The sequence below is a fragment of the Fusarium proliferatum genome (assembly GCF_900067095.1).
Source record: "Fusarium proliferatum ET1 genome assembly, contig: FPRO_scaffold010, whole genome shotgun sequence".
NCBI classification, from domain to species: domain Eukaryota; kingdom Fungi; phylum Ascomycota; class Sordariomycetes; order Hypocreales; family Nectriaceae; genus Fusarium; species Fusarium proliferatum.
This window is the reverse complement of record NW_022194799.1, coordinates 184,387-203,329: the sequence shown is the minus strand read 5'-3', so window position 1 is coordinate 203,329 and position 18,943 is coordinate 184,387. Positions and strand designations below refer to the sequence as shown.

General features: G+C 47.9%; 8 protein-coding genes across 8 annotated transcripts; 5 read left to right on the top strand and 3 right to left on the bottom strand.

The window, feature by feature from the left end:
- Position 1: 1 nt before the first annotated feature.
- On the bottom strand, positions 2-1,304 carry FPRO_11470 (uncharacterized protein; the record flags this gene model as incomplete). Its single annotated transcript, XM_031220950.1, has 2 exons — positions 2-687; positions 752-1,304. The coding sequence occupies 2 exons, from the start codon at positions 1,302-1,304 to the stop codon at positions 2-4; spliced, it is 1,239 nt and encodes a 412-aa protein (XP_031086557.1).
- Positions 1,305-2,996: 1,692 nt separating this feature from the next.
- FPRO_11469 (monooxygenase family protein) lies at positions 2,997-5,218 on the bottom strand (the record flags this gene model as incomplete). Its single annotated transcript, XM_031220949.1, has 8 exons — positions 2,997-3,667; positions 3,718-3,897; positions 3,946-4,134; positions 4,192-4,276; positions 4,329-4,442; positions 4,492-4,747; positions 4,797-5,028; positions 5,092-5,218. The coding sequence occupies 8 exons, from the start codon at positions 5,216-5,218 to the stop codon at positions 2,997-2,999; spliced, it is 1,854 nt and encodes a 617-aa protein (XP_031086556.1).
- Positions 5,219-5,658: 440 nt separating this feature from the next.
- Positions 5,659-6,832, top strand: FPRO_11468 (putative glutathione S-transferase; the record flags this gene model as incomplete). The annotated part of the gene is made up of 5 exons (XM_031220947.1): positions 5,659-5,696; positions 5,933-6,059; positions 6,122-6,212; positions 6,266-6,464; positions 6,505-6,832. The coding sequence occupies 5 exons, from the start codon at positions 5,659-5,661 to the stop codon at positions 6,830-6,832; spliced, it is 783 nt and encodes a 260-aa protein (XP_031086555.1).
- Positions 6,833-7,188: 356 nt separating this feature from the next.
- FPRO_11467 (uncharacterized protein) lies at positions 7,189-9,298 on the top strand (the record flags this gene model as incomplete). The annotated part of the gene is made up of 5 exons (XM_031220946.1): positions 7,189-7,286; positions 7,341-7,478; positions 7,535-8,195; positions 8,251-8,502; positions 8,558-9,298. 5 exons carry the CDS (start codon positions 7,189-7,191, stop codon positions 9,296-9,298), a joined length of 1,890 nt encoding a protein of 629 aa, XP_031086554.1.
- A 136-nt stretch (positions 9,299-9,434) lies between these two features.
- FPRO_11466 (uncharacterized protein) lies at positions 9,435-10,526 on the bottom strand (the record flags this gene model as incomplete). The annotated part of the gene is made up of 1 exon (XM_031220945.1): positions 9,435-10,526. The coding sequence occupies one exon, from the start codon at positions 10,524-10,526 to the stop codon at positions 9,435-9,437; it is 1,092 nt and encodes a 363-aa protein (XP_031086553.1).
- A 633-nt stretch (positions 10,527-11,159) lies between these two features.
- On the top strand, positions 11,160-12,321 carry FPRO_11465 (uncharacterized protein; the record flags this gene model as incomplete). Its single annotated transcript, XM_031220944.1, has 5 exons — positions 11,160-11,192; positions 11,242-11,371; positions 11,419-11,666; positions 11,720-11,987; positions 12,041-12,321. 5 exons carry the CDS (start codon positions 11,160-11,162, stop codon positions 12,319-12,321), a joined length of 960 nt encoding a protein of 319 aa, XP_031086552.1.
- Positions 12,322-13,668: 1,347 nt separating this feature from the next.
- On the top strand, positions 13,669-15,160 carry FPRO_11464 (uncharacterized protein; the record flags this gene model as incomplete). Its single annotated transcript, XM_031220943.1, has 2 exons — positions 13,669-13,791; positions 13,862-15,160. The coding sequence occupies 2 exons, from the start codon at positions 13,669-13,671 to the stop codon at positions 15,158-15,160; spliced, it is 1,422 nt and encodes a 473-aa protein (XP_031086551.1).
- Positions 15,161-16,441: 1,281 nt separating this feature from the next.
- FPRO_11463 (uncharacterized protein) lies at positions 16,442-18,604 on the top strand (the record flags this gene model as incomplete). Its single annotated transcript, XM_031220942.1, has 3 exons — positions 16,442-16,944; positions 16,995-17,759; positions 17,812-18,604. The coding sequence occupies 3 exons, from the start codon at positions 16,442-16,444 to the stop codon at positions 18,602-18,604; spliced, it is 2,061 nt and encodes a 686-aa protein (XP_031086550.1).
- Between the last annotated feature and the right edge of the window lie 339 nt (positions 18,605-18,943).

Genomic DNA, 18,943 nt, shown 5'->3' with positions numbered 1-18,943 from the left:
GCTATGCGATGTACTTAAGCTGTGACTTGGACGACCGAAGCAAGCTATGATATACAGCCTGGTAACTAGCAAACTTCCATCCACCCAAAGCACTCCTTTCTACAGTCACGCGCGGTCCGTCACCCCCATTTCTTTCTTGGAACATATGATCTACCTTTTCCACTGCGACCTGCCCTTTATCTGCCTCGAAATGAGCCGCAACGAGAGCAGTAATGCCGAGTCGCGCTTGTACGTCTCCAACATCACTGCTTGAGGCCAAAAATGCTCGAACTGTAAGAAATAGTCCAAGTATCACAAGCATCAAATTGGCAACCAGTAGACATGCAAGGGGTCCTTTGGGAATCTTAGCTACCAGCTTTGAGGATCGTGACTGAGCCTCTTCGGCTGGCGCAGAGAGTAAAGCTCCTCCGATTGCACCCATGACGGTTCGACTGTACGTTTCCGCAAATTTGTCGGCTACCTCTTGTGCCGTGTCGCTCTGCCACACGTCAAGACTTGTTTGTTGAAGGACATATGAATCGCCGACGTGAGTATATCCTTGAGTCCCCATCACAATATTGGTAGTAGATGCATTGCTCGGCGAGTATGAAAAAGATTTGACGGATCCGTTTATCGAAGTGTATCGCCAGTCAAGAACTTTGGTACTACAAAGCAATGCGAAAAGAGTTGATCCGTGGAGCCCGCTGGCTATGTCAGGGTCCTCTATCAGACCTCTGTTGGGATTGCGGCCCAGATTCTGATTGACGCTAACAATGGCGGTAAAATAGTATGGATTTGGCAGCGACACCAGGGATGAAGAGTTTTTTCATTGATGGATCGGTGAAGTAAGTGAGGACCATTGAATTTACCAGAGTGGTCGGTATAACTCCCTGGACCGGGCCAAAGTCGCAATTATAGCTGGCCTGAGGACCGATAATGCCGTCTTCACTAATGCAATGCTTTGTGACAATCTGGCATTGGGAAGAAGCACCGAAAGACGTAGCCGTGTAGTCTAGGTTGGCATTTTGATTGGTTTGCCGAAGACCAACGAAAGCGTAGCTTTTGCCTATAGAGTCAGCGACCTGCTGCACCATATTTGCACTGGAGACGTTGGCGAGGAGCTCGAGTGATGGTTCGCTATTGATCAGAAAGGTATTTGCTGCCGCACTGTTTAGAGTACAGCCGCCTTTGGATGTAGTGTTAATGTTTGTGCAGTTTTCGTTGAACATGAAGCTACCGCTATCGAATGTTGTGGGTGAAAATTGGGTGAGAAGAACTGTCTTGGTCACAACATGCAACCAAGTATCCGTCGCAAACACCAACATGTTTGATTCGTTTAGCCTCATTTATAACCGGTATGATACTAACTACTTACCTGAGAAACGAGGCCAGGGCTAGCATCCAGGTCATGAATGTTAATGGCTGTGTCATTGGTGCCCTCTTCCTTTTGGAGATAAACAAATAGGTTACACAACTCCATAAGGCGCTCAAAGAGGCATTGCTCATGATACGAAGAATGAGAGCATACTGTCGTGGAGTCGGCTGTTGGGTTCGATCGCCGCTCTGACTCGCCTGAATCAATGTCCTAGAAACGGGAAACGAGACCAGAGTCAGAAGAAAAGGCAGAATGAGTGGCGCCATAGTGCTAGACCACGACGCGACGATGATCAGAGTGGTAGGATGGAAGTCAACATAGATGACATTGGAATCTGCAGATACTGCAGATTGAAAACTGGGTGAGTTGGGATGAGTTGGGATGACTTGGTAGTGAAAGACCAGGCCGAGAAGTAAAGCAGAAAAGGCAATGAGAGTAATGGACGATATTATGCATGCGAGCCAAACGTCTCTGACGACCCCACGAATTCGGGTGGACGATGTTGGACCCTCGGTGGTGGGCGTAGGCATCGTTGGTTGGTACGTATAATGAGGTTCTGGCTCCGGGCCATACTGGCTGGAGGACTTCATGATTTCAAGGTAGTGCGATGAAGTGGGAAGAAACCTCGAAATTTACTGTATATCTGCCTTTATGATAGTCTTGTGTCATTACCTCGATGAAACTGGGTAGTGTCCTTGTAGTTCTTTTTCCTTCTTTCGACCAAGCCTGGATTGTAAAATGGCTTCAGTGGCTGCCGACAGTCTTGCAGCCTGCTTACAGCCTTGCGGGGGTTGAAAATCGAGAATTGGTCGCTGTGAGACAATAAATTGGCATGACTTGATGCTATCAACTAATAAAAACTAATGGATATGGCCTGCTGTGCTCCTTACTGTAATTTGATCGTCAGCCCTGATACTGTGCACAGAGCCATCATGATCAGATGTTGGCAAAGGTGGGTGGCATTATCATCCCAGATTTCCGGTCTGCCGATTCACCTGGGCGGCGGGACAATTAACCAAACAAACATGGTCATTTAGTACCTCTTCACTCCCGGCTCCAACAGTAGACCAACAATAGCATCTTGTTATTCATATTTGCGTGACTCGCAAACTTGCTTGGTGCGGTCCAGAGATTCCTAATTTGATTTATGCATATATGTTAACTTCGCGGGCATAAGCTTATCTGTCAGTAGTAGCTGAATGCAAGGGTTGACAGAGCTGAATCATGGATTGAGCAGTGGACAAATCATGAGCCCTCTTTTGTGGAAAGACTAGCCATTATCAGTAAGACCAGCATTTGCCATCCGCCACCAGAACCTCAGAGTGTGAAATTTGTTGGACAAGTGCCGGCTGGCGGAATAAGTGCAACGGCCGTCAATATGACCCTTATACCACCAAGTCGGAGGATCGTTCCTCGTTGCATCGCTACCAGGCTATTTGAATTACTGATAGCTTAATGTGCTTATATCTAGCACTAAAGTAAACATTTTTATTGCGTGTGATTTCACATTCCCAATCCCTCAAAGGTATCATATGAAATGCATGATCTTGCAGGCACTTGGAAATGATTCAGGCAAGTTGAGGCTAAATAATCATTGGACAAGTCTTTATTCCTTTAGGCATATGGTTGTAGCTATTTACTCCTACAGAGCCTTACCATTGGTGACTACTTCAGGGTCATCCAACCGCTGCATCCCATCAATGAAAGTCAATCCAGCAGCCTTTGACCAGCGAGGGTCAATAGCTCCGAGATGAATATGCGGCGTGTCATCCATATCGGTATCAAACGTCTCTTTGACAAGCCCATCGCCAAGATACAAGAATCGGTTTGCACTCTTCTTCCCACTAGCAGCATACTTGATGTCATAGTCCTCCCAACGGACCTTGCTCAAGGCTCTGACAAATTGAAGTGTTATACCAGGCCAAATTAAGTTCACTCGGCCTTTCAACGGTCCAGATTGTGTCTTGTACCAAGCTGGGCAGTCCCCTGACCAAGCGCAGCCTTTCAACCATGTCTGAGCATGTTCGACGAAGTCGTCCATCGCTTCTTGCTTGGGCACCACGCTGATGATGTTGTGTTCCATTTGCAGCTTCTGGATGACTTGGACTACGTAGTTGGCTACTGCGTCCATGGGTCCGATGAGAGATCCGTTGGCAGAGGGCCAGTAGGCACCGGTACTGCCGTGGAAGTAATTTGGGAACTGCGCCAAAGCGACCGACATGTAACTGTCTGGACTCTGCTTAAGGAAATTGGATATCAGAAGACCGTTTGGCCCGATGACCTCAAATCGTGGGATAAGGTCGACACTGAAACCTGGTTTTGGTCAGAATGTCTAGAAACAGATCTTCTCGGAACAGACCTACCAGTTGCACAGACTACGGCGTCAACCTTTCGTTCAACGCCATCTGTATCCACAACACCGTCTTCTGTAAGTTTTGCCACGCCTTTGAAGACGACCTCAACATTCGGCTCCTGGACTGCATTGATGAAAGGGTCACCTGGAGTAATGCGACGGCATCCCGGAACGAATTCAGGAGTAAAGCCTGGAAGCGGATTAGTATGTAGACAAATCCAAGTTACTCTAAACTCACCCTGTAGAAGACTTGGATCCTTGATCTTGATCTTCATTTGATCGTAGAAGAACTTGATGGCATTTCTCTGGTGATCAGTGCCGCTGTAGAAATTTGGGAAGAGGCCATTGAGACGCCTCTCGATGCTCTTTCCATGGGCCTGAAGCTTGGAAGGGTCCTTTTTGAACGCCTCTCGGTCTTCTGGTGAATCTTCAAGAGGAATTAGTATCCGACTCTTCTTTCTCTGAGGATAAAAGTTGCACTTACACTCCGGACTAAACTCATCGCCTGCGAGCCCAGGCGCAAACCAAACTGGAGTACGGGAGAAAACAGTCATCTTGGAAACATGAGGCTACCAGATGTCAACAACGCTTAAGCGTTAAACGGAAATGCTAGAGACTTACTTGCATACTAGGTACTACCTGTACTGCCGAGGCACCACTGCCAATTACAGCAACGGTCTTGTTATTCCACGCCTCTTGGTCGAATCGGTCATCCCATTCAGCAGTGTGAAGCAACTGACACATCCGTAAGTACACAATTAGCACACGAATTCTACAGACTTACTGTTCCCTTGAATTTATCGAGACCCTCAACATTAGGCCACTGGTAGACATGTTGACTTCCAGCGTTATTCACCAAGATCTCAGCATCTTGGTGATACTCCCGATTCTCGCCATTTGGTAGCTCTTCCCGCACAAAGACGCGCCAGAATCCCTCCTCATGCCACTCGGCCTTCAGAACCCTGGTATGAAACTTGATATACTTGTTAAGGTCAAACGTGGTGGCGCATTTCTGAAGGTACTTCTGAATGTCTTGACCTCTTTGCTCAGTCAGTACCAGCAGCGTTCTTTGCGGATTTTCCTACTTACGGGCTGAGAAACCGGGGCCAATCTGGGTTCGGTGCAAAACTGTATTGATACACGTGAGATGGAACGTCGCAGGCAACTCCAGGATATCTGTTATGGTTCCAGACGCCTCCTAGCTTATTACTCTTTTCGAATACAGTGAGGTCAAAGTTTTCACACTTGTTGGAGATCCAGTATGCGAGATTGATGCCGAAGAGGCCAGCGCCTATGTCGACAACCCGAATCTTACGATTGGCTGCCAGAACATATGTCAGCATGAAAGGTATCAAAATAACCGTAAGAGAAAGTCTGGACTGACATGGGTCACCAAAAGTCTTGTCCGAGACTTTGTAATCTGGATTGTAATTCTGATAGAACTGACTCCACGCTTTGGCCTGAGTCAGCCTGTTGGCTAACTCTTGCGAATCAAGGATATCAGGGCTCATGGTTATGAAAGATAGTACTAAGTGTGGCGTTCTAAGATAAGGATGATGTCTTTTGCTTTAGCTAAATGGTCTCTGAAGCTGTATTATACACACTGATACCGATCTTCTTTAATAAATGGCATGTCTAAGAAACACTTGTTGGACATTCAGGCGAACAGTCCGCGGGTTCCATTGTAGTCGGAAGCTTGAGAAAGCTCGGAACTTCCATTGTCCACGAGATGGAGAGCGGCTTATCCGACAATTGGAGCTCCAGCATGGCGGCATCTCCATGTTGACAAAGTCTGCATTGACTGCTCGGAAATCGTGATAAGATTTCCGATGCCAAAGTTACACAGATGAAGATTCAGAACCGAGAAGAGACAGAAGATGGATGAACCTGGTCCAAAGCGAAACGCGTCGAAAAGGAAGATCAGCAACCTCGGAGGCTAGCCAAATGCAAAATGGTCGGCCTCGGAACTACCGAGCCCCATACCCCACAGTTGACTACCCCAGACCTCGGACCTCGGAGCATTGTTTTTCGTTTGCGATACTGATAATGCCTTAAAATTGATGAGTAGTAGGTGGGATTTAGACTAATGATGTCTGGTAACACTAGATAAGATCATTTACGTGCTTCTGTGGCAATTCAAACTGCTAGCCCTCAACAACTTTCAAAATATAGGAAGTCTAGCAGTCATTTGGTGGCGCCTTGTTGTCAAAACTTACCATGGACAGGTCGACCAAGTACATACTTCACGGGGATTACGTCTCCCCGTATACAATCACCACCGCGCATGCATTGCTCGAGAAGGGTCTTAGCTGGGAATACAGACATATCGACATCCTCAAGTTCGAGACTCGGGTGTGTGGATCCATGAATTGCACGGAATTGACTACCCTGCAACATGCTAATCGGCCAACAAGACTCCTGAACACCGCAAACTGCACCCTTTCGGCAAAGTGCCAATCTTGGACGTACTAAACGGCCAAGACGAGAGAGTTCTGCGGATCTGTGGTACGAACCTGACCCTCCCCTCAGAGTCCTTGCCACTTACTAATCTTATATAGAAAGCCGGGCGATTGCCCGTTACATCGCCACCGTGTATTCTGACCACGGAAACCCGTTAGTGCCAGATGTCTCTGATATAGAGGCTATGGCTTCATTTGAAGAAGCTGCCTCGATGGAAGTTTGCTATTTCTCCACTACAGCATGGAAATACGGCGCAGATATCGTCATTAAACCGCAAGTTAACCATTTTCCCGTATTGTCCGTCACTGATCGCGTGACTGACTATTGTTTCTAACAGGGTACTGGGTATTCCCAGAGTAGGGGAAAAGGCGTTAGAGGATATTTGGAATGAGCTCTATGGCGCTCTCAAGGCCATGGACGGGATATTGTCTGGCCGTAGTTATCTCGGTGGCAAAGAGTTTACTTTGGTCGACATCTGGACTATGCCTTGGGTGTCACAGCTGATTGATTTGAAGGGGGCTGACATACTCCTGGCTGAGTTGCCGCATCTGCGAGATTGGTGGGAGAGAGTGAGCTTGAGGCCGGCGTGGAAGCAAGCATGTGCACTAATGGATGAAGCGATGGAGGTGATGCGACAGAATGGATCAAACGGAAAGGAGTTGTAAACGCAGTCACGATATCTGTTATCTGCTAGGAATTGAGCTGGGTTAGCAAGACCTGAACTGCACCGTTCACCAAAATATGAAGACATTCCATAACTCTAGCCAAGATTCATTCCTGATTTACTCGAACCATTCGAGCCAGGTTCTTCTGTCTAGTGAGAGCCGAACCGCTAAAACGGAGCTACTCCCTTAGACTGCGGAACTTTTAGTTCGTATGGGGCCCAAGACTGGAGAACGCGGGGTTGGTTGCCCACGTGATCTCGAGTATTTGTCCTACTAACTCGCTTCATAACTGCGATGCAACCCCCCGACCTACCTTAACTCTAGACAACATACCACGTTTAGAATTTAGAACAGTCATGTCACTGCCAACTGGCGCCAGAAGCGATGTATCGGATATCCAGCGAATCACCCGAGGCGGGCGCCGAAAGCGCAACGAATACGCTCTGGTCGCCTGGTATTTCCTAGCCTTTCTATCGAGATATACAAGATGCTGATACAATGAGTCCAGTATGCTATGCAAGTCTCGAAAAGTTAAATGTGACGGCCAGTGGCCCTGCCAGCGCTGCACCAAGCGTGGTGCAGAGTGTTCCTATCCACGTCGCGGCCATATACCCAGCATGAGCCCAATGCCTACAGAAATGAGCTTGTAGTATTCTACATCAAGTCCAGAAGAAGTCGAATCTAATCAATCTATTTTCCTAGAGAGACAGAATACTCTCCATCAACTGAGGATGTGGCCACGCCTCAAATATTTGCGACTTCAGGCGGCCCTACATCGAACGAAGCATCCCGTCTACCTGCGCAACCCGGTAATAACATAGGCGCCTCGCTACAAAGCCCAGCAGCTACCGAAAAATCGCCTACAGCTCGCCGCTCTAGTTTTGTTGACACCTTCAGCTTGGCAAGATCATGCCTTGAAGCTAATGGTATAGTGGACCAAGCTGAGAAGGACGTCCAAGGTTCAACGAACAAACCATGCCTGACTCTGGAGCAATCTCTTGCTTCCGCAAAAGACGACTGCTTGGAATCTGTTCTGGAACTTGGATACGACAGAGCTAGAAGCTTGTTCATCACGTTTGCGGAGACTATCTATCCGATTTACTCTTGTGTTGACCTCCAATCGACAGAACAGGTCTTGGGTGCGGTACTTGGGCGTTCAGCGGGTCAGACACCAAAGCCCGTTTCGATCACCCTGACGAAGATAGACATTCTCAAAGCTGTTTTGGGACTCACTCTCCTCATTGAGGATGATAAAACAAGTCCCCTGGCACGGTACCTTCAACGCTGCATCGATTGGTCTGTGGAGAAGGTTATTATTGGGAAAGGCCCTGATATTGACGATGTTACCATGGCTGCCTTAATGGTGAGATATTCAATCTGACCAGGCAGTCTCCAAACTAACAGCTTGCGAACAAAAGGCCCTGTATTTTTTCCATAAGTCCGAACATAAGAAGGCGTGGCGACTTACCAGTCTAGCATCGAGAATTTGCTTCGAACTCTGTCTTCATCAAACTCCAGAGGAAACGGAGAAGGCTGTTGAAGTCTCTGGTTCGTTCTCCCCACGAGTGTTATTCTGCTGTGTATACGTACTAGACCGGACGTTTTCTTTCGCAACGGATCTTCCCCATACCACCAAGGATGAAGACATAGACGAAAGCTGCTTTGATCTTGTGAGTTATAGTCGACCTTGAACACATAGGCGTACAACTTCTGACTCATAGCAAGGGAATCTCGTCTCCGTTCCTAGTCGTGAACATGGAATACACGCGTCTCAATTCGGAGATACTAGGACTGCTGAAGGCTTCAGCCAAGAGCGTTGCGGAAAGTCGACAACAAAAGGAGTACCTCGATTATCGGATTCAACGGTTACGCGATCAATTCCGGGACCTTACGGCAGCCTCTCGATCTACAGCTTTACCTAACAACCCTTGGGATCCTCTTCAGAACGAAGTTCTTATGAATGACCTGGAAACCTTTCTAGAGATACGGATCTGTCACTCTCGAATACTACTACGCAAACCTCTCCTCCGCTCATACAAAGGCGATCGCGAGAAGATAGCAGCAGCGGCAGTCTGTATTCAGTGTGCCAAAGCCACCATATTTCTGTGCTCCGGCGTGATTAACAAGGCGGCCCCGTTAAAGTGCCTTCGAAGCTCATACGAATACTTCACCGTGTCGTCACTTGCTATAATCCTGCTAGTTGTTTCTCAGGACCCAGAAACTTACGGACCAGAGAGCAGAGACGCATTTCAAGAAGCGATCAGAATACTCCAGGTATCCAAGTGTCGAAACTTTGCGTGTGGGAATTTGTCCTTTACTTTTGAGCAACTCCTCCGGATCGGGGAGCGGCTTCACATGCCGAAAGATAGCAATACGCCGATACTACAAGACTTTGGAGATATTGACATGGGGCAGCTCTTGGAGGATTCACAATGTGCTGGATCAGGTAAGTTAATGGCGTCCTAAAGCACGATAGAATGATGAACTAAACGGTGGATAGGCGATCTTCAGACACTGGGTGACAATATGTTCGGGCTATTTGGGGTGAACGGAAACTGGCCTGCCAATAATAGCTACTTCTGAGATGCACATGACAGGGTCGCTATGACCTAGGAGCAAATATATCTATGTCCAGTACAATCGAAAGAGGGTGCTTGATGACAACCTTGGTCAAGCTTACCTTTCCTTCATTCACATCCTTGATAGCCTGTATACCCTCCTCAGCTCCTTCCACAATCTTGATGTTGGGAATTCTGAATTGTGACCCGTAATTCTTCGCAGCCCAAACAACTGCTCTCTCTAGCCGAGCCTCCCATACGGGATTTGCCTTATTTCCACCTGGAAACTCGAACGGGACGGGATTGTCGGTTTCTCTCGAAGCAAAAACCATTCTCCATCGGGGCGGCTTACTGAACTGGGGCAGGGTGCTGATGAATGTGACATCTGGTGCCGTGGCGATCAATTCGCACTGCTCAATAGTTCCTGGACTGCCTGTCTTGCACACAGTGTCTAGGACATATTTGATTGTGGCGCCCTTTTCCTCGCATGCAGCCCTGACAGCGCCAACGACATCCGGATCTCGATAGTTAAAACACTTTGTTGCGCCGAGCTGGAGGAGTGCTTCGTGGTTGGCAGGCGAAGCAGTCGTGAATATCCATTTCACTCCCATAGCCTTTGCGAGTTGTATCGCCGCACTCCCGACACTACTCGCACCGCCCCAAATCAATAAGGCACCAGTGGGAGGCGGTCCCAAGACGTTTATAGCAAGAAAGGGAATTTCGAAATGATTCATCAACGCATCTGCTGCTGAGCGCACCATGATACTCAGGGCCGCGGCATGTGGCCGAGGGAGCTGAGGGGGTAACCTTGCTGACATCAGGTTTGACTCTAGGATGACATAGTCTTGGTGGCCGCCATGATACCCTGGTTTTGAGCGTCCGGGATGGTTGGATCCAAAGACGACGTCCCCTACTGCGTAGCGACTAGTCTTTCCTGCTTCGATGACGGTGCCGCAGATTTCATAGCCACATACGTTGTTCTTCATTCCCAGATCCTTAGGATGATTGAGATCAGCTGGGTTGATGCCTGAGTACTCGACTTTGACGAGGGCTTGGCCATCTTTGGGATGATACGTTTCTGGTATGTTGCGAATAGACAGTTCGCAGGAGTCGTCGACAAAGATACATTTGTTCATGTTGACTTTCGTTTCGTGAGCTTCGTTGTTGTTCTGTCGTTTGTGTCTTTCCAACACTGAGGAACGAGAAATTGATATCAAGATACTACTTCGTGGGTTACATTTATCCGGTGATCTAGTCGATAATCCCGAGACTGCATCGCGTGACGAGTGGAACTGTTGAGCCCCTATTTGGAACCTCGGAACTTCCGAAACGTCCCCGTTTCCCCTCGGCCAAACCGAGGTAAACCCGAAATTGAACTCAGAGCAATACTTTCCAAGTGTCAACATGCTGCCCTTTGTCTCTGCGGGTTTCCCGCCGGAAGACGCGAAGATATGTCGATCTTTATGAGTGAATGCGTGGCAGCATAAGCTGCACAAAGGTATGTCACAGCCTTCGAGAGCAAATTCGGAACTTCTTCCGTGAAAGCTAAGAATTGTTTCTACGCAAACCTTTTTAGCAAGTACGTGCTGTAACAGCCATTCAGATGGTCCGGCACAGTAATCACAGAAGAGCGATTTTGACATAAACGGCCATACAGCCGACTGACCTTATCTGTCAGAACAATCTCTATTCAATCAGCAACACATACCCACCTAGATCTCAACTACCTCCTTTAGCTTCAGCTCTCTGTAAAATTATACTATCCCAAAATGGCGCCTTACTTAGCTCCCGAGTGGCTAGAGGTCAGACTCCGCACATCGTAGAAGCATCAACGAAGCTGACCCGTCGCAGGTGGAGAAGGAGCTTGGTGGCCGCCTTGTCCTCGGCGGGACCATGGAGAATTATCGAGCTGGTGGAGAAGCTATTGGGAAGTACATCAAAGCTCATCTGCCTCCTCCCCGAGACAATGGACTTGAAGTTGGTAAGTACACAACTCGTCAAAGCCTCCATTCAACTTATAGGATTCAGCGGACGAGACAATCAACGACACTGTTGCTGTTCGTATCTACAAGCCGAAAGACACCAAGGAAGCCCTGCCAGTTGGCGTTTTCTGTCATGGAGGCGGCTTCTCTGACGGATCTATTAATATGGAAGATAGCCTGTGTAGACTGATTGCACCCGTGTATCCTTGCATAATCGTCTCCATTGAGTACCGTCTTACACCAGCAGTCGATATTGAGGTTGTATTCCAGGATGCCTTTGATGGGTTCTCATGGGTAGATTACCTTTTCCCCCGACTATACGAAGTAGTTCTAACGCCCGGCCGCAGACTTACGAAAACGCGACCAAGCTGGGAGGAGACCAGAAGCGTGTCTTTATGCTTGGTAGCTCTTGCGGCGGTACACTCTCCCTTGCCACAGCCCATAAGCTCATTGAACTTGGACGAGAGGGACAGCTCAAAGGAGTCATCAACATGGCGGGAGGTACAGTTCATGAAGCCAATGTGCCAAAGCATCTCCAGCATCTCATGAAGTCTATGGAAGAGAACGCTACAGATGTCCCAATCATTGATGGACAGACGGCCAAGATGATCAATGGTACGTAGAGAGACAGACTAAAATTACGTAACAGTTACTAATGACTAATGCAGCATCGACTGGGCTCGACAAGCATGTCGATGATGAGTGGCTGTTTCCTCTCCTCTCATCGCACCTCGGCAAGTTTCCGCGGACCTACCTCGTGGCCTGCGGAGCGGACCCTCTGAGAGATGACAACGTAGCCATGGAGCATGAACTTCGTAGCAAAGGGGTCAAGGTCAAGCTCGACATGTACGAGGGGCTGCCCCATGTTTTCTGGATGTTTCCGACGCTGAGTGCAACGAAGATGTTCCTTGGGAATCTTATGGCTGGTATCAAGTTTATCTTGGAGTAGACTTCCAGTTCTTGTGTTCAGCTGGGTATCAATATTAGTGTGAGCAGATAGTGATGAAATAAACGGATAGGTTTATGCAAATGCAAGATTGCACAATATGAGAGTTGATGAAGTAGAAGAGTCGGTGGAAGTGGCACGTTAACTTGGCTTGTAAGCGCAAAGCTGAACCATCAAGATACTGCCGTTTAAGAAAGACAAGACGGGCTGAACCCTATGCATGTTGCAAAAAGCTATGACAAGTCTTGAACTGCTCTAAGCTCAAGTCTTTGCGGGATTTGCCATGGTCAAATCGGGACCAAAGAGGCAATTCCGCATACACCGCCACGTTTAAGATATATAAAGGTTAATTACCGATGTAGGAGAACTACTGGTATCTGCCGGGTGAGCCGAGTGGGCCACCGGGTGGCGTTTGCGGCACTGCATGGCCAGGAACGTAGCTCGGAAAATGCGGGGTATAGCAGCGGGAGTACCAAGATGTATAGTCTTAATGCCTAGAGAGGGATTGTATCTGTTATTACAATTGACCTATAGCAACCTGTTGGTCGTGACGTGTCCCAGCTGTTCCGACCCAAAGTAGGAAACCCTATTGCGATCGTCCAGACTTGAAGGTAAGTAGCACCGTCGTATTGAGTAGCAATCCCCAAAGAGTCTGGCAGCCAGAAGCGAGATCCAAGCGGAATTCCCGAAAACTGCCTGCACTTATGTGACTACAAGGTGCAGGGCCATCCATACCCCGGATCCCCAGGTCGGAATCTAGATAAAAATTCCGATCCAGGCTGGGGATTCGTGGCTTAAGCATTAGTGCTGACACTACCCCGAATTTTCCTACATCGCTAGTCTCTGAGACCCGGCCAGCCTCTTGATAAAAGTATACGCAAATCCCGACTTTAAATTCAGATCACCAACCAGCTACATCAACCTTTCGTGGCCCGTCTTCTTCTCATATCCTTTGTTACAGCACGCCAATAGACGTGCTCCGTCCTTACTACCCGGCGTCAGTTGGCAGATTCCGAGTATTTCTTTCTGCTTGTAGACCTAATTCGCTCTCACTTTGCCAAAACAAAGCTGGCAGAGACCCTCGAGCACGGCATGGCGACCTCCTATGAGAGCGGTTTGTACCGAAAAGATGGCCCGATGGTGAGTTCTTCTATGCCACAACACTGTGGCCTGACAGCCAACTACTTGTTGGTTCTTATTGAACGTCGTCTACTTCATCCGTCCAATCCGTAAACCCAGTCTCTTATCATATGCAATGATCTAAATGTAGCGCTGACAAAGGTTCATCTCTAGTCATGGCCCCTATGGTGGCGGCTTATCATGATGGGTAATCTATCTTTCTTCGTCACGATGGGCCAAGTTTTGGGTGCTTCCATCCCACCTATGCTTGTCCCCCTGGTGGAGGACATGCATGTGAGCAGCACCAAGATCTCTCAGCTTGCGAGCTGGGGAAGTCTTTGCATTGGCCTCGGAGTAAGCAATATGATCCTACCCAGTAACTCGTTTGAGTTCCGTCGACGCTGAACAGTTTCTGGATTGTTAGAATATCTGGGCTCTCCCGACCGTCGCATACATCGGCAGTCGTTACACCATCCTCATCGGTCTCGCGATATTCACGGCCGGCTTCTTCTGGCAGGCCAAAGCGCAGTCTTACGAATCTCTACTCGCAGCTCGTGTCATCGGTGGTTTGGGCGGTGGTGTTGTGGAGGCACTAGGTCCAGTTGTCGTGGTACTTCTATTTCCACGCGAGTACATCGCCAGAGCGATGAGCGTATACTCATGGGCTTTGGGAGGAGGCTCCGTCTTCGGTCCTCTGATCACCGGATACGCTGTTGATAATCTGGGCAGTTGGAGATATCCGAACTACATATTCGGTGGCATCTGTGCTCTCAACCTTTTTACCATGATTTTGATGTTTCCCGAGCCTCTCACCAACATTCGCGTTCCTGGCGACCCAGAGCCTTCCGATATCGTTATCGAGTCAGCTAATGAAGAACAAGTCGGCGAGCCAAAGGAGCCCATGGAAGAGGTTGGGAATGCTCAGCAATATGAGACTCGCCCTGCTTCAGTGACCACATTCGAGCCATGCAAGCCCGGTGCACTCTGGTTCAGACGATCATTCTTTCTCACCCTAAAGCACAATCAGCCACCGCCAAACTTCTTCTATCTTGTTGTGGAACCATTCAAAATACTCGTTTCTCCTGCTGTCATCATCACAGTCCTTTTGTTCGGTATCTCAATCGCTGGAACCATCGCTACTTCGATCATTGTTTCCATCACTTTCTCCCAGCCCCCATGGCTTTGGACATCCGGCCAGGTTGGTCTCTACAATGTTGCCCCCCTCCTAGGTTTGATAGCTGGTATGCCTTTCGGTGGTGCTGGAGCAGATTGGCTTGCTGAAAGACATTTGCGACGCCATGGAGAGTTCAAGCCTGAGTCAGTTCTGCCGATTCTTTTGCCATTCGCCATCGCAACGCCGATAGCTACGACACTCATAGGTGTTGGCTTTCAGCGCGGCTGGCACTGGGCTATCGTTGGACTCTTCTGGGCTATTCTTAACGCCAATCTCACCGGAGGTTGCAACATTATGATCTCTTACTGCACTGAGAGCTACCCCAAGAAGGCAATTCAGATTGGTGTCGTGGTTAATATTATCAAGAATGCCATTGGTTTTGGCTTATCCTATAGTACTCTGGATTGGTGGATGAAGGATAAGTACTTCATGTTCTTGGCTATTGCTATGATTATCTTTGTGCTTTTCATTGCGACCATTCCGTTGTGGATTAGCGGACCGAGAATTACGCGCAAGACTAAGACATGGGTCAGATATGAGGAGGAGTAGCGTGTTATCCTGATAGTCGAGTCCCGTGAGCTTGGAAGTAGTGTCCCGTCACATATCAGTATAAAGTAACATTCAGGAAGACGATCACAATACTTATTCAACAGCTCTCTTAGCTATTTGCTTTGACTACGCATAATAGCTTGGCAGTGACACCGGCAGCGACGAGAACTTTATCAATTCAGACTTACTGCAGAGGCACAGGATTGGCCCCGTGACAGTCATATCTATCCTGGAAGAGACGAGAGAGGAGCGCACACGACATATTAAACCAGGCCAAGTTTATCTCGGCAGAGGAGATTAAAATCTCTTAGCCCAAGCCTAATATCACCGAAAACTTCAGAAATCAAGACTGTTGCTTATGGAAGCCGTTTACACAGTGTAGCTATACTAATGCCAAGTTGTCTTTCTTCTCTCTGGGTTAATCTGCTTCCTTCTCTTCCCGGGCGTTCCAGTCCAAGAATAAGATCATTCCAGCCGTGACGAAATGGTGGTTCAGCTGGGCGCCACTTCAGGTATATTAAGAGGTCTGGCCTGAGAAATGGATGCCTTGTGATAGCGGTCAAACACGGGGCACAGATATGTCTCTCGCACAGTTCACTCAAAATGGATGGTTTGAGACCTCGCCAGTGCTATCTTACCATTTAGGGAAGTGATTAGTGTCGTGTTGGACTGGATTTCTCCGCTTTTCAACCTCGTTGCGAGTTGAGGCGCTCATGTTTCCAGGTGATGCATTATCACGTCAATAGTCGCAGATGTAGTGAACGCCACTAATACCACCCTGCTGAGAAGGTACTGTCATACTGGAAACTTCCACTGGAGTATTATTTACAACTGAATTGTACTCTTAGATATCAGTTTAATCAGACTATTGGTCTGTAATTGGATAGATAAAGTTTGGATAATGAGTAGATTGGTCACACCGAGCATTCCAGCTTTAACTGAAAGAGCCTTATTCTCTTCAATTGAAGGTGGCGGTTGGTTTTACCTTATCAAGTTACCTAAATCACACAGTAGATCGAATCTGACCAAGCAGAAAGGGCTAGGCTGCTCACAGCACAAGATAAAGCCATCTTTTTTCAGCTAAACGCCACATATTGTTTCAATCCACTAAAGCCAGCCACAACTAGCCAATGTCTTAGACAACTGACCATTGAGACGTAAGTGCAGGAATATTCATCTTGAACCGTTTTTCTTTCCATAAGAATTACTGTCTGCTACACAAGAAGAAAACAAACTATCTCCCCCTTTTTCCTTCCCCTACCTTTAATTACTCTGGCAAGAATGACCAAGCAAAATCCGGGCGAGAACAACGGACTTCTCAATCCCGACAACGATGTGAGGAGGGCCATTGTTGACGATGCCACGCGAGGCTCAAAGACTGATGACTGGAAGGTCAGTCTCATAGCTGGTGCGTCTGCCTGTATCGCCGTTCTTATTGTCAATCTTGGCGTCACCATCTGGTCAACCTTGACACTCCAGGGTAATCAGGATGACAAAAAAACCAGTCGAAGAATCATCTACGAAGGGTCATGCTCGACAACCCGTGAATTAAGTATCGCCATCCATCTTGTCATTAACATTTTCGGTTCGATCCTTCTTGCAGCCAGCAATTATGGTATGCAATGCCTGTCGGCACCAACTAGGGCTGATGTCGATAGAGCCCACACGCGCCAAACATGGGTTGATATCGGGATTCCCAGTTTCCATAACCTACGAAAAGTAGCCAAAAGTAGAGCTATACTTTGGTGGCTGCTAGTATTCTCTTCATTACCACTGCACCTCTTGTAAGTCTACTGATACTGGCGTAGAGATATTAAGGACTGATGATACTTAGATTTAACTCGGTAGTCTTTTCGTCCTTAACAACCTACGACTATGAAGTCTTCACTGTGGACAAGAAGCTCCGACTGCTCAGCAAACGGGGCGGAGAGTTTTTTGCAGATTCTTATGATTTGAACCGATTCAAGTCAAGAAACATGAACACCAGCAAGCTCGATAACCTTACCGCCTTAGAGTGCATCAACGAGTACGGTGTAGCTTTCCTGACAAGAAGGAGTGACTTATTGGTTGTCGTCGATACTTCACAGTCTGGAGTATCAAAAAGAGCCCTTGATGCACAGCCAGCCGCACTTCATAACATTCGACGAGCTACCTGCCCCGAAGTAGACTATGACTGGATTTGTCCTGAAGTCAGTTGCGATGTCCCATGCCGCCTCCAATTGCCTCAAGTCAGACGCCAATCTGATAATTGGAGGCCATGGGATAATCGGGTTGAATATTGCCTTAGCCAACCAGCACCACAAAGATGCCGACTGAACTTTGATGTCTACCTTGCGGCAATTATACTTGGGGTCAACTTTATCAAGGCAATTACACTGGCATTCATCGCACTACGACCTCCGAAGGAACCGCTATTTATCCTTGGAGATGCCATTCAGTCATTTTTGACTGTACCCGATGAGAATTCTCGCGGAAACTGCTTAGCATCGGCGCGTACCGCCCGGGCCGGTCAATTCACTCGACCTTGCACTATGCACACGAAGTGTAGAAGACGTGGAGTTGCAGTTACTGGAAGGCGTTGGTTCTTCAGTTTTGCCATGTAAGATATCCAGCCGCGGATAGTTGAGCCTGTGCTAATGCTTTCAATCTAGGTACGGAGTAGCATTCGGTGTCAGCTGTTTCCTCCTGGCATGGGGTATTCGAGAGCTTCCAGGACCCCATGATATTAAAAGCCTGTGGGATCTGGGATTTGGAGCTGCAACTGAGCTTACTATAATAACTGGATTTGGCTGGGAGGATGAGGGTGATGAGAGTCTCTTCTGGAACGTCCTTGTTTCCAACCTTCCTCAGCTGGTTTTCTCACTTTTGTACTTTCAGTACAATGGCCTGTTTACTTGCATGGCTGCGGCGAAGGAATGGAGTGACTTCGGCCGCAAGAGAAATCCACTGCGGGTTTCCTCTAACCCAAGAGGTCAGCAGCGCTCTCGCTACTTTCTCCAACTTCCATATCGCTTTAGCATCCCACTTCTCCTCGTCTCCATCCTAATGCACTGGATGTTATCGCAAAGCATCTTCATCGTTGCCGTTGAAACACGCGATATCATGAGGCCAGACTACTGGGATTGGTCACTCTTGACCTGTGGGTATTCTCCAATTGCTATCATCTTCGTTATAGTTACATCCATTTTCATGGCTGCGGCGGTGATGATAACTGCATGCCGTCGTCTACCGACTGCTATGCCTGTAGCTGCAAGTTGCAGTCTGGCGATTTCAGCTGCTTGTCACCAGCCAGACGGTATCCCATCACCAGAAGCATCGTTATTTCCACTTCAATGGGGTGTAATGTGGTGTCAAAGAGAAGGATTTAGTCGGGAGCTTACGGACCATTGCGGTTTCTCTCATCATGCAGTAGAGGTGCCACAAGATGGAAGGCTGTACTTTTAGTAAAGATTACCCCTTATATCCTTGAGGCCTTTGATGCTGCTTACACAGAGCTTGCTGTGCGATTACAATATTCTTTTCAGTGTGAAGAGTAGGTAGACATACTGGACAAGTCTGAGAAGGAGATTCTAGTGTTCAGCGCGTTGAAATGGAATATTTGCATTGGAGGTTTGGGCACTGATATTCAAGGTTTAATTATCTCTTGTTGGATGACTGAATGGGACCAGAATCATGCCAGTCCAGTGTACCGGACAGTTCACACCCTTATATAGCGACATCGCGATGACTATCACCTTGGTTCGCCTTGGTCTTGGTGGTGCGGGCTATTGCTCCTATCCCTCA